Here is a 13667-nt window from a genome sequence, read left to right as displayed (position 1 = left end):
GAATAACTGCAAAAGCTTTGAGTGCATTTTAGAATTTGAAATTTTGAGAACATTCATAGCATTTTATAATAAGGCTGGTGACTAGAGTTTTAATTTTTCTAGATTTAAATAATTACTTAATTTAAGATTTAAATAAAAATTTATCTGTAATTAGAATGTAATTATATTTACCTACAACTAGGACCAACTTCCCTTGGGAGATCCTACCAGGGGCAAAAATGTCCCAGATTTATATATGCATGCATATAGTGGGTTGTACTTGTTGTATTTGTGGGCATATGCTAATATATTCTTGTGATGACTAATATTGTTATATATATCCTATATATCCTCCTGAGGACCAGTCTATTCATTTATGTCCTCTGTAATGGACTTTATTTGGTCTGTGCCTTTTGACTTATTTGAGCTACCCTAGTAAGTCCTGATGTATTAAATACAGGACATCCTGGGCTTTCCATTGATGTCTCATGTGTTTGGGTGCCCTTTTTTAGAGGAAGGAAATCACCAAAAAAGTTCAATGGCAAAATTCTTTTTCCTCGGTTATAGTGTACTAATAAAGCATATTATTAACACGTGAGGCAATATTATGGAATAAAATAACATGTCTGTTTACATACATATATAAAAATATAAACACATTTACACATATATTGATGTGTACTATACATGTATACAGGCACAAACATACACATATATCCATACATACACACACTCAAAAACTTACATATATACTATATCTTGATTTAACAAGATGTCAGAGGATCGATAGATAATATTAGTTTGCTGCACATAATGCTTTCATTTGAAATGCCAATGGCAATTTTACTTATATAACACATTTGATCATTTGTGTTAATGCATTTTATTGTATGCTAACACAACGCTCTTAACAATGAGCTTTACATAGAAGCTAAAAACGTAAAAACCAGTGTAGGTTTTCAAGGATAGGGCAGAGATATCCAGTGTCAGTGATGCTGAAAACATTTGCCCGTTTTTAACCTTGACAAATTTTGGCTCACAAGTAAACTGGAATGGGCTGAGGATTACTGTAATCAACAGATGGTTTGATGTGCTACAGATGACAGCTTAGAGAGGTGGCCTATCCCAAAGGGTGTCAAGCTGCTGGCTCATGCAAATTACTGTTTTGTCTCAGTGCCAGGAGGAACTCAAGAGTGTCGACCCAGTCATTTCTCCCAACGAGGTACTTATGTGATTGACATGATTTTCTTTCATTTAGCATAACCATCCTTGGTGTGCAGTCTGAGCATTACTTGAAAATCCTCCTCCAGTGAACAGCTGACAGGTGACATATCATCATTTTACCTGGTAAAAAATACCACAGCTTATTTCTCCCTCTGGAGTAACGTGTTCATTGATTTTTCTTCTACCTCCATAAACACAAGGATTAATCGAAGGTGACAGTGATGCAAACGATCAAATCACATTTTCTTTTAGCCAGTGACAATATCACTGGGCCAAAATGTTATGTCGTGCTTATATGTAACTTATTTACTAGTCAGCGAATATTGATTCAAATGACCACACAACTTTTGTTCTGTTCTTGATGGCCAATAATGAGTGTATCTTTTGTCTAAAGCATGATATTTATATATTCTCTGACTTCTAGACCTCATGCTAAGACTTGTTAAACCACCTCATTGGATTCAATTATTTAGAAAGGGAAGCCATGGATTGTACATATTTCTTTATTGAAAACTAAATGTATTTTTTTTCTGAATAATAAGAAAAAAGCATTAGACTATTGACAGATGTAATTAATAAACTTGAAGTTCAAACCAATAATGTGATTTTAAAAACGAAGAAAAAAAACTGAAATGTGAAAAAAATAAATCATGTCATGAGCGCTTGATCAGACATCTGACACATATCTGACACATTTCAAAATTTCCTTTAACAATTTAAGGCCAACAGGGCTTCTTGTGAGGGCATTTAATATCTTACCAAGAAAAAAGTCTAGTACAGACTGCAAAACATATAATGGCACAGAGTCAGTGAGAATGGTTGCATTATTTTAGGAAATGGCAAAAGCTGGATCTCTTCAATCTCTTCTCCCTCGGCCAGTCTTCAGCCAGGACACAAACTCCTTGGCTGCCTGGTCTTGCAGGTAGGAACTCACATCGCTGGTGTAAGTGCCGTCTGCATGGCGTCTCCTGTGTGAAGAAGTCACAATAGCTGCACATGTAACTGTGGTGCGACAGACCAAAAACCCCCAAATCCACATGGGTACATTGAACATGACTTGGAATCATTTTGATTTAGGTTAAAATCACAAACGGAAACAAGAGAAGCAATCTACAGAAGGAATGCAGTTATATTTAGACTTTAGACTGTCTTTTACAAATTTAAAGGCACAAACTTACAAATTTGTGTCTTTAGAAAAACAAAAAACAAAAAACTGGGACACTCACCCATTCCTTTTTGAGTTCTTCAGCCACTGGACAAAGTCTTGTGCTCTTCTTGTCTCCAGGTATTTGCTGTAGTCATTGGAAAATGTTCCCTCTGAATGTCTCTTCATGTTTTGGATCTCAATGGGTTCGTTGAGGATGGAGTTTTCAGTCAATAGCCTAAAAAAGTGATGCATTATGAAAAATAAGTGAACAGAGCTAATGTACGCTCACCATTGCAATAGCCTGGAGTCCCCTGCTTCTTACAAGTTAACTCTTTATTCTTTATTCTGCATCATTCTTCTCATATGTCCATGACTACTCATATATACTTCATACTACTCAGAAATCTGGAGTTATATCAATCAATCAATCAATCAATCAATTAATCAATCAATCAATCAATCAATCAATCAATAGACTGATCAACCGATCGACAGAACGATAGATAGGTATAGGTATATAATAGCAATATAACATTGTTTAGCATTAAATTCAAGCAAAAAAACATTCATTTATAATTATTTATTATTAATTAATAAGTGTGCTAATCAAATTTTGATTTAAATTACACTTTATAAATTACACGGGCTATCAACACTGTGGATCATTTTTTTCATTTTGCCAACAGCTGCTCCATTAATGCAGCACATGAGATTAATAGTAATACTACTACTACTACTACTAATGTCTGAGGCAGTGTAAAATGACTGAAAGTTGGTCTTACATAGAGTGTCGGTCTGTGTCCTGGTCAGGAACCTGCCAGCTGCTTTGAATGATGATGAGGAGCAGGAGTCCGGCTAAAGAATGAGCACTATTCATTGTTTGAGCCTCTGAAAAAATACAAAAAGAAATTTATGGAAAAAATGATGTTAAAAATCCATTCAATAAAATTTAACAAGATATTCTACATTTAGATAGCGCTGCAAAAATGTCTCACCTGTGGTTCTTTCTGCTGAGCGTTTGAGAGAGGGATGGCAGTTTTCTCTTCTTCTCTCTGGCTTCTTAAGCTGTTTCATGGTCCCCTCTTGATCTGCTCAGCATTTATATAGGGGAGATGAGGAGCACTCTCCCAGGTGACTTCACCGTCACAGAAACCTTAGCATATCACCTGTTACTTTCAATCCATTAGTCTGCTTCCGCCTTGTTCCCCTGAATATATTTGACTTTGGGTTTTTAAAAAATAACAGCTGGGTGGTGAAATCTGTTGCTTTATTTAGTCCAAATCAAACATGACCTCTACCCTGACAAATAAATCCATGCCCATGTATGTGTTTGATTGAATTCAACTCAGCTAGCCATTTTGGATATATAATGTTTCCTATTATTCTTGTATATTTTTCTCAATTTATATAATTTGTATAATAAAACTTAATTCAAAGCACACATTAATGTTATATATTGCTAGTACTGGGTGTTTTTATTTTAATCTTAATTTGCATGTTTGAACAGTAAGGAGATCAGTAATAATCTTTTGGCCTAATAAAAGAACCATTTATGTAAAGAAAAGCAATGAATCAATTAATTGTTGAAAAAAGTTTATTTGAATATTCTTATAACACAAATGACTCCACTTTGCAACAAATCAGTGCAATGCATTGCAGTTAATGTATGCTATGATAATCACACATACACACACACGCACACACATACATAAATTTTTTTAAACTATAAATGCATGATAGGACTTGTATCTTTGCATATCACATATTTTGCAAAAATTCCACACAACATACCGATGCTCATTTAAATGAGCAATCTAACATTTGCTGCATTAGTTCAACCTGGTTTTCAGAATATTACAATAAAAAAAGCACATTAAAAATGCATTAGACAAAGAAACTGTAGTAACAACTGTTGCCTACAAATGCTGTTACATCCTTCACATCTATTTGGGACTAAGGAGGCATTTCTGCAGGAAGTGACTCATGTGCCTGTATATATGATGAAAGGCTGATCCACTGAGACTATGGTCCTTGTCGGTGTACCACTGAAAGCAATACCAGAATATGATTAGTGCATAGACTATAAGTCAATTCCAGATAACATCGTGCACATTTTAAATCACACTTATTTTAGATTTAATTTAGCTTATAATAGACCATGTTTTTTTTCCCATTTGAAATCTTCATTACATCAACAACATCATTCCCAATATTAGCCTCACTTCCCTGAGCTAATATTTACCATCACCTCGAAGTCCACTTGCGCATCCACCAGAGCTTTGGAGATTTGTGCAGCCTGCTGGAAATGGACATTGTCTACGGGAAAGACAGAGCTTTTACTACGTGACTGAAAGCTCAAGTTTCTATCAAGGCAAACAGAGTCTATTTGTGCATGGCTTACTGTGTTACCTGGAACGCCTCTGAGAAAACGGGCTACCACATGTTCAGGTCTTATCAGAAATAGAAATTACTGAAAGAAATAACAGAACGTACCATCCGCTGTGCCATGGACCAAAAGATATTGAACATTTTTGAAGTTCTTTGCTCTGGAGGTCACTGTGGAGTTCTAGAAAATAAAAGAATTACAACAGTCTCAAGGCAGAAATGTGCCTTTACTTCACCACACAGCTAATCTGAATGATATTTACTTTGTACGAGTCGGAATTCTCAGTTGGCTTGCCCATGTAGCGTTCAGTGTAAACTGCATCTGTGGAAGAAAACTCAGTTAACACCGCAAAAGTGGATACAATGGAAACACAAAAATAAATCATGCGTATTTAACATAGGGAAGGAAAAGTTTAGATTGAATGATTACAAGCTATAGGAAATCTTAAAGATGAACTCCATCAACTTTCAAGGCTGAATGTGTCAAAATTACTAGTGTAGATTTACAAAGAGGTGTAATCACCAGCCTAGTTTTTATCTCTACATGAGGCCAGAAGCTCAGTGTTCAATAACAACAATAATGATGCACTGTGAGTAATAGAGGTTAACCACAGTTGGGTTTTGGCAAGAAAAACAACACATCTCTCTTATTCTGCTGAATGTACACTGAAATCAATTCAAATGCTGTTACTTTTTTTTGGACTTTACTGACTTTATATATTTTCACTCCAAATATTTCTTAAGATGATATTTCAGTCTTTAGGTGGGTCAGCTGAATAATCAGAATGAATGCTTTGCATACTGCATCATCTGGTGCATGATGGAGGATGTTGAGAAGGCACTATTCTACAAACATTTTCATTACGACTTCACTAAAGTCGTAATGAAAACAAGATTTAGAATATTCAAGACTTTTGAGTAGCTTCGCAGTGAAAAAAAGGCAGTGACTCACTGCCCAAGCCAGCAATTTTGGATACAGCATCAAAATGCCCTTTCCTGCCTTCCCTGTACAAATAAGGCAGGTTCTTGTATTCAGCACGTAAATATTAATCACACTGAAGATGTGGAGAAAAGTAATTGATCAAACATGACACTAACACTGTTACAATACAGCTTATGTAAAGTGAAGGCCATACAAGAAAATAAGCAGCCTGTAAAATTACACTGACCAGCTACTTTGATAGTTACACGTGTTCAACTGCTCATCAACACAGATGCACAAATAGGCCAATCACTTGCGTTCAACCCAACCACACGCATTTAGGCATACAGACATTGTTAAGATGACATGCTGATATTGATGGTAAATTAAAGTGACTTTGAACATGGCATGGTTGTTGATACCATACAGTCTTGTCTGAGTGTTTCAGAAACTGTTGATCTGCTGGGATTTTCCCATAAAGCCACCTCTAGGGTTTATAGAGCACTGTCTAAAAAAAGAAAATATCCAGTGAGCAGCAGTTTTTAGGGTAAAAAATGCCTTGTTGATGACAGAGATCTGATGAGAATCTGCTTTAAAATAGCCACTTGTTACAACAAACATATACAGAAGAGCACTGAATTTACAACACATCAAATCTTGAAGAAGACGGGCTACAGTGGCAGAAGACCACATTGGTTACAAGTTTTGTCAGCTGAGAACAAGAAACTGAGGCTACAATTCACAAAGGCTCAACAAAAGTGGGCAACAGAAGAAAATACTGCTTGGTCCGGTGTGAGTCATGATTAGTAGTTTGACATTCAGATGGTAGGGTCAGAATTTGACGCAACATAGTTGGATCCTTCATTGTATCAACAGCTCAGGCGGTAGTGTAATGTGGTGGAAATATTTTCTTGGCATACTTTGGGCCTCTTAGTACCAACTGGGCATCATTTAAATTCCACTGCCTGCCTGAGTATGGTTGGTGACCATGTTCACAGTGTACCCATCTTCTGATGGCTGCATCCAGCAGGAGAAAGCATTATTTCAGCAGTTGTTAGCAATAGTTCTTTAAAAACTTAACTGAGTTCACTCAGATGCACTCCACAGTCACCAGATCTCAATCCAATAGAGCACCTTTGAGATGTGGTGGAACAGGAGATGCCAACAAATTGCATTATGAATGCCAACAATTTTGCAGCAGCTGTGTGAAGCTGTCCTATCAATACGGACCAAAATCTCTGAGGAATGTTTTCAGCACCTTGTTGAATCTTTGCCACAAAAAGGTGAGACAGTTTTGAAAGCAAAAGGGAATCCAAGCTACTCTGGCAAGGTGTACCTAATGAAGTGGTGGGTGAGTATGTATATGATAGGCTATGTATGCATGTTCACCCACCATAATAGTCCCACTTGGCTACTGGGGCTACTGCAATTCCACACTTAAAGAGTCCAGTTCCAGCACCCAAGGCCATTGAGGAAACATAACCACCATATGACTGAAGATCAGAACAGATTGCATTAGATTGCAACATGTAAAGTGATTATAGAGATAAAGAAAGAGAAAAAAGCAGGATAAAATACAGCTTACCCAGCCCCATATTGCTATTCTGCCTTCATCAATAAATCCCATGTCAATGAATTTCCTGTAACAGGGAGATCAGTTATTATCTGGGGCAAAACACATTTGTTAAACCAGACTACACCAGGCATTTATCTAGATGAAGACTTTTGTATGTATGTCAAAGATTAAATTTCTTCATACAACAGCTGAAGAACAACACTCATCACAGAGGTGATTGAACGTTTAGACAGACCTACCTCACAGCAGCTATTTGATCTTCCACTTCAAATGTCCCTAGGTGTCTATAGATTGAGTGCATTATTTCATCCCCTTGGTAACCACTTCCCCTTCCATCAAAGCTGGCAATGATGATCTCATGTGAACTGGAGAGGTACGTGCCCCAGTTCAGCTTGAAGCGATAGTTCACACTCTGACTGCACGGACCACCATAACTACACAAGGAGAGCAACACTGTAAATTTACTTCTGTAAATGTTAGTGGTGTCACATGCAATTTGGAATATTGCTCACTCACACATCAATAAGAAGAGGATATTTTTTAGAATTCTTGAAATTGGGTGGTAACATCATTTCATACCAAAGATCTGTTGGCAAAAACACAGGAAATTGTGAAAGAAGATGGAAAACGATGTTTCACATACTAGGATGTCATTACAAAACATCTGGTCAGCACATACAATGGCTGATATACTTACTGACTTACAATCATAAAACAGGCAATACAACCTTAGTTGTAATTCACCATTGTTTATGCTGAAAATGTTGCTGTTACTAAGAACCATCGTGTGGGCTCATGTGAAAAAGAGCACATTAGACATACATTCAAACACAAAGCAGAGGATTTCCATATGTCTTCAACAGTTTCTAAAATTGATTTTTCAACATGCATTTCTCACCAAATCCTCCAATCTTTAAGGTGCCATGTTTCATTGTTGGCATTTGGAATTCAGACAAACTCTTTTTCAGGTCCTTATTGTCTTGAAGAACGGCAAGCTCTGAAAACAAATAAATAAATAAAGTAGCTGCAATGTTGTGTCCATAAAACAAACATAAAGGTGAATACTTCAAAGTGTTCATCATTGAGGAACCTTAACTTCTCTGAAACATTTTGATTTGCTGTTTATTCTTTTTTCTGGGAGCTTCGTGAATTACCTTCCCTATTTTGCACTTGAGGTGACGCGTTTAGACCACTCTGCGTCTAACTTAATGTAGCAAATGCGTTACAAAATATTCAAAACTCATGCTTCATCAGAGCATTTATGGTGCAATGATTACCACATTCTCTGTACATGCAACAGCTTCCCAAAACTGAGATGAGACACGAACCCACCCTTAGAGTTGCGAAAGCTAGTGTACTCTGTCGGTCTGCCCCAGGGCAGCTGTGGCTACAACTGTTGCTTGCCTCCACCAGTGTGTGAATGTGTGTGTGAATGGGTGGATGACTGGGTGTGTAAAGCGCTTTGGGGTCCCTAGGCGGGACTAGTAAAAGCGCTATACAAATACAGGCCATTTACCATTTACAATTTACCATTTACTCCCAGTTCTGGTCCCAAGCCTCGATAAATGGGAGGATTATGTCAGGAAGGGAATCCGGTGTAAAATCTGTGTCTAATCAAATATGTGGATCCATCTACTGCCATGAATCCTTGGGAAGTAAAAGAGCAGCCAAAAGTACTTGAACTTGGGCCACTGTATTCGATCTACTGGCTGTATGAAACCAAAACAGCACCTAGTGCTGGTTTACAGATTTATTGCAGCCTAAAATTAATGTGAAGTTACATATATGCTTTCAGTGGTACAGCGTATCAAATCAAAGGGCTTTAAAAATGAGCTTTTCAGCTTTCAGCTATCAGCTTTTTCAGGACCAAATTAACTACTTTTTATAGAATGTTTTCAAATGTAGATAAAAACACGGAGATCTTAAATACTTAAAATCTGTCTGGACTATTAAAACCTCGCTTTTACCTTGAGATCTGATCCCATATCAATTCCATTGGAAGCACAAAATATGAATGGCTTGTATGGACAGAAGGAATAACTACAGCAAGAAAATTCTGCTGGAATATTTATATCGGTTCTTCTTATTTGACCACCTTCAAAAACAGTAGCCTTATCCTTTAATAGTATACCATGTGAGTGCAATGAGTCATTTAACAATGTGTTTGGGTTATATGAATCTGCACCTGAGCCCTTGCTGTCCATGAGTGTGTACAGGGGGAATCCAGGTCCTGGTTAAAGAAAAAACAAACAAACAGGATACACACAAATAGAAGTGGATTACACATCAAATCGTCTGCATGCCTTCAGCAAGGATTAGTGTTCACAGATGTTCACTACCCCAAATCGGTGAGTTATTGCTTACAGTAAGAGAAAATGTGAATGGGTAACTGACCGTAGCAGTCCATTCGGTAGTAAGAGGCGTCAAAGCTGAAGTAACCTGAGTTGTACTGACACCTGTCCTTACGCAGGTTGCAGGTGAGACACTGGGGGGCAGAAGGGCTGCTTCCAATCATAACCCTGATGAAAAAAACAGCACGTCACCTGTATAATTATTTACATATAGATTTTAACTGGTAAAAAAAAGAGGACAGGTGAGAATAATTCCTTACTTGTAGAGGTTTCTCTGTACAGGTATTCCTCCATGCTCATTACTCACAAAATATCTGTAGAAAGGAATTTCACACACCAGGTCTTTATATTCTTACTTTTTATAGATTTATACAGTTTCCCTATAAACGTATGGATTCATCACTCACATGGCATCTTTAGTTAATTTGCTTATGTAGATAACTTCCCACTTTCCAGAGGTAACAGGGGTTGCTTTGCCCTTAATTAAAGAGCTTCCTTTAGTAAGTCACTAAAATCTAAACACATGATTGATATGACTGTGCAACACATTCTGCATAAAGAAAACTGGCAACACTTACATCTTTCACATAATGAATGTGTTTGTAGCCATTAGTGTCACTCATCACTTTGTAGAAACTGAGCTTATCTTCAGCAAAGAAAAGAGGCAAGGGCACGTACTAAGGAAAAAACAAAGTAATACGTTATAGTGATACATCAAAGTAAGGTTTTAAAGAATTATATCAGTAATCTTAGTCAGTAAACTTACATGGCCCACCCATCCAGTCTTGCTGGTTTGCTCGAATTTCTATAGATAGTAAAGACATCAGTTGCAGTTAATTAGCAGAGCATGGCCATCAAGACGATTTCCTCAGCAGAGAAGTCACAGCTACCTGTTTTTCTGTCCAGCGACTTCCATCAAAATCATAGATCTGTACAACCACATAATTCTGTCTTCTTGTGAGCCACTGCACTGCAACGCGTATATCTGTAACCCAGGTCACCGAGCACAAGATGTGATCACTGAGTAAACGCGACAGAAGGAGAAAAGGTTTTCACATAAGACAGACCATGAAGGCATCGCATTTTCCGGTAAATGGTTACACATGTGCTAAATAATATACAGACCCAGAAGAAACAGAAGCGGGCGCAAACACCTGTGTGCGGTGGGATGGGTTTGTGGTATCGACAACAAAAAGTTTCACCTCAGTAAGGGGTGATCCAGCCTATACAAATACAAATATAATATTTGTGATAAATAATTATATATAACAAGAGATCTGACAATTTTTGACAATTTAAAATGATAAATTGATATTGAAGGTTATATTTTGCTCATAATTCCATGTTTGAAAGTTATAGAATCCCACCTTTGGGTATGGAATGGCCACTGTCTGAGGATATTGCTCAGATCCATACCAAGAGAACTCCACTTTGTGAACTTCTGTATTATTAAACTCTGCATATGCCAAGAACTTTCCGGTTGAGGACCACCATACTGCTCCATTCGATGCAAACACCTCCTCTGAAATTATTGGACAAATTTATTAACCCATACAGATGCACACTTTTGAAAAAGAAATAATAGTAATGTCACTTACCCTCATACACCCAGTCAGGGACACCGTTAAGGATCTCATTCTTTTTCCCATTGTGTGTCAGTTGCACAGCTTCATCAGCACTGACATTGGATTTGAAAAAAATGTTGAAGTCTGAAATGTAGGCCTGAAAAAAAAAAAGTGGATTTCAACCATAAACATACAGCTACACATTTATTGCAACAGAAATAAGCCACAAGTATTATAAATAAATATTTATTCAGATAAACCGAATTGCAACTTGCAACATTATTCACTGGAGACAAAAAGTACATGGTGAGCGCTTACATATTTGTTTCCGGTTGGTGCCCAGGTAAAGTACTGCACAACACGTGGAAGATTTGCAGGCGTGACAAAAGTTCTACGATGAAATATGAACACATATAGGCGTGATGGTAATGTACCAACTGATGAATAAATTTTTACAGATGATACATTTGGGGTGGGAACTAAAATTTATTAATAAAACTCACAAAAAACAGCTACTTACGAACTCTCCCTGTCATAGATCGAATATGAGGCATTGAATGAGTGTCTCCATTTCTGTAGGATTTTAACGACACTTTCATTTGCAGGTTTTTCATTAACAGAATTATAGAAATAATAATAAATAAAACAATAAAATAAAAAATGTTTTTTTTCTTCAAAAATACAAAAAAGATAGAAACGTAACTAGGTGAACTTTAACACCTCACCTTTGTGTAGTTGCTTTCAAAGGCGATGTATTTATAATCACCTGACAGCAAATAATCTGTGGCTTCAACTTGGGCCTGAAATAAAAATGACTGCATGAACTTACGGATGTGTTGCAGAATTCAGCATATACTAATATACATGGTATTTAACATGCGTGACAGTATATATTTTAAAGTACAAATATATTACAAAGGTTGAATTGTTCAAATACAGCGACTCCTCCTTTGTTTCAGCATTGTGGAGAAAGACATTCCCGTCTCTTGCTTTATGCAAATACTCCTTATCTGCAGGAACAAGGATAATAGATAAGCTTCCAAGAAGTTTGCATCGAAGGTGGAGATTAATGCTACCAAAATCAGAAGGTATAGCAGAGGTTAAGTGACTGACAGTGATACCTGATATCCAATACAAATTGTAGGCTCTCCATCTAAGGGTGTCATTAAAGTAGTCATCAAGAGAAAAGGGTCTTTTGTTACCACCAGATTCTGAAATGATACACATGTGCTGCATTATTTATTTAACTTGCATGTAACGATACCAACACTCCAAAATATGGGACGACCATTTTTTGCGCATTTACAACTTCGTTGTTTGAATAAAGCAAACAAATAGGAAATGCGCAAACACAGAAAGAAGTCTGCTTTGAAGCAGCATCTGTAGTTGCTTTTTGAAAAGAAAGAAAAGAAAAGCGACTCACGGGCCAAGGCTCTAACTTACTGTTGTAAATAACTGCTGGAATGGTTATTAACGTGATGACGACAGCCGCCCCTATCACCCCCCACATCACCTTGTTACTGCAGCCCTGCGAAAGGTGACACAAAAGTGGCAGCCTATAAAAATCCTCTGAAAGCACACAACAAGAAGCTGACGCTGCAGGTTCTCCTTTAGTAACTCATTAGTCCCACGGTGAGCTTCACACTGTCACAGTAAGTAGCCATGCTTTTACACATATTTTCTTTGTTTCCCCCCCAGTACTGATGGCAAATCGATTACTGACCATGGTCCAGATGAAGTCGCCGTGAAGCTCTTGGTTTTTTAAAATATTCCTCAAAGGCAGCTGGCGTGAAGTTTACAGTCACTTCTTGGAACATGCAGCTTAGTTAACATAACCGTACGCTTGCAAAGGTAACTTTAAACTAATGCAGCCGCATGAGAAAACGGAGCTCCGTCCCGCTTTAGTCGAAGGTTTCCTTCTCTCCTCGCTGCATTTCTGAGACCAGTCGACAGAGATGCCTCCTCGAAGTCTGCTGCCCAACTTTGAAAGAGCGCACAAGTTGCTGGTATTAGGAAGTGGCTTCTTCACCATGGGCGTAAAGTATTCACGCAACAAAACAGGGCAGCTGGAAAAGCAGGTTTTTTTGTGTATCTACATCAATATACTTTAACCATGAAGTGTAAAAAAATATTTACGTGACTTTTCACTTAGGGTACACAATGAAGTATTTTTTTTCAAATGTTGTTGATTTATTATTTAAATATGAGCATAAAGAGGAAAAATGGGATAAAAATGAGAAGGGCAGTCAGTTTTGTAATACTTTTGGATCACACAAGTTTCCTGCTTGTATATCCAGACAATGTGATCAAGCAGGTAATATATATGTCTGCGCAAACAAGCTTAAAAGAGGCTTTTAGGAATAGCAGTGCTTTCTCAATCGTAGTGACTCACTAACCTGTGGATTTAATGGAAAATCCACAGCGCCTGTTTGTGTGCGTGTGTGACAGGTGGGCTCTGAGGGGCTATCACAGACTCGGTGACTCCCATCTCATGAGACAGCCAGAGTTTGAAAGGGAA

At 37.5% G+C, this 13667-nt stretch overlaps 2 protein-coding genes across 2 annotated transcripts; both read right to left on the bottom strand.

Moving 5' to 3' along the window:
- Nucleotides 1–910: 910 nt before the first annotated feature.
- On the bottom strand, nt 911–3723 carry gcgb (glucagon b). The gene is made up of 4 exons (XM_085135053.1): nt 3346–3723; nt 3133–3238; nt 2430–2585; nt 911–2171 (listed from the first exon to the last, which is right to left on the bottom strand). Exons 1-4 carry the CDS (start codon nt 3422–3424, stop codon nt 2060–2062), a joined length of 453 nt encoding a protein of 150 aa, XP_084991179.1. The 5' UTR covers nt 3425–3723; the 3' UTR covers nt 911–2059.
- A 201-nt stretch (nt 3724–3924) lies between these two features.
- fap (fibroblast activation protein, alpha) lies at nt 3925–13580 on the bottom strand. Its single transcript, XM_085135051.1, has 26 exons — nt 12873–13580; nt 12593–12677; nt 12271–12360; nt 12065–12159; nt 11875–11949; nt 11670–11722; nt 11468–11540; nt 11183–11306; nt 10952–11106; nt 10710–10807; nt 10475–10604; nt 10351–10389; nt 10163–10261; nt 9992–10062; nt 9845–9898; nt 9628–9752; nt 9419–9463; nt 8132–8230; nt 7750–7819; nt 7473–7667; nt 7243–7297; nt 7051–7150; nt 4999–5057; nt 4844–4916; nt 4593–4666; nt 3925–4395 (listed from the first exon to the last, which is right to left on the bottom strand). Exons 1-26 carry the CDS (start codon nt 12873–12875, stop codon nt 4294–4296), a joined length of 2241 nt encoding a protein of 746 aa, XP_084991177.1. The 5' UTR covers nt 12876–13580; the 3' UTR covers nt 3925–4293.
- Between the last annotated feature and the right edge of the window lie 87 nt (nt 13581–13667).

This window comes from Neolamprologus multifasciatus, chromosome 16 (genome assembly GCF_963576455.1).
Source record: "Neolamprologus multifasciatus chromosome 16, fNeoMul1.2, whole genome shotgun sequence".
Classification (NCBI taxonomy): Eukaryota; Metazoa; Chordata; class Actinopteri; order Cichliformes; family Cichlidae; genus Neolamprologus; species Neolamprologus multifasciatus.
Note: the sequence above shows the minus strand (reverse complement) of the source record. Positions and strands in the feature narration are given on the sequence as shown.

Excerpts from the sequence above, each read along its gene's own strand:
- gcgb (XM_085135053.1), bottom strand. The coding sequence starts at position 3,424 with ATGAAACAGCTTAAGAAGCCAGAGAGAAGAAGAGAAAACTGCCATCCC. Across the intron at positions 3,239-3,345 it reads CTCAGCAGAAAGAACCACAG|AGGCTCAAACAATGAATAGT; the intron begins GTGAGACATTTT and ends GTATTTTTTCAG. Across the intron at positions 2,586-3,132 it reads GACACAGACCGACACTCTAT|GCTATTGACTGAAAACTCCA; the intron begins GTAAGACCAACT and ends TCACTTTTTTAG.
- fap (XM_085135051.1), bottom strand. Across the intron at positions 10,063-10,162 it reads ACATTCATTATGTGAAAGAT|GGCAAAGCAACCCCTGTTAC; the intron begins GTAAGTGTTGCC and ends TCTTTAATTAAG. Across the intron at positions 8,231-9,418 it reads CATGGACAGCAAGGGCTCAG|AGCTTGCCGTTCTTCAAGAC; the intron begins GTGCAGATTCAT and ends ATTTGTTTTCAG.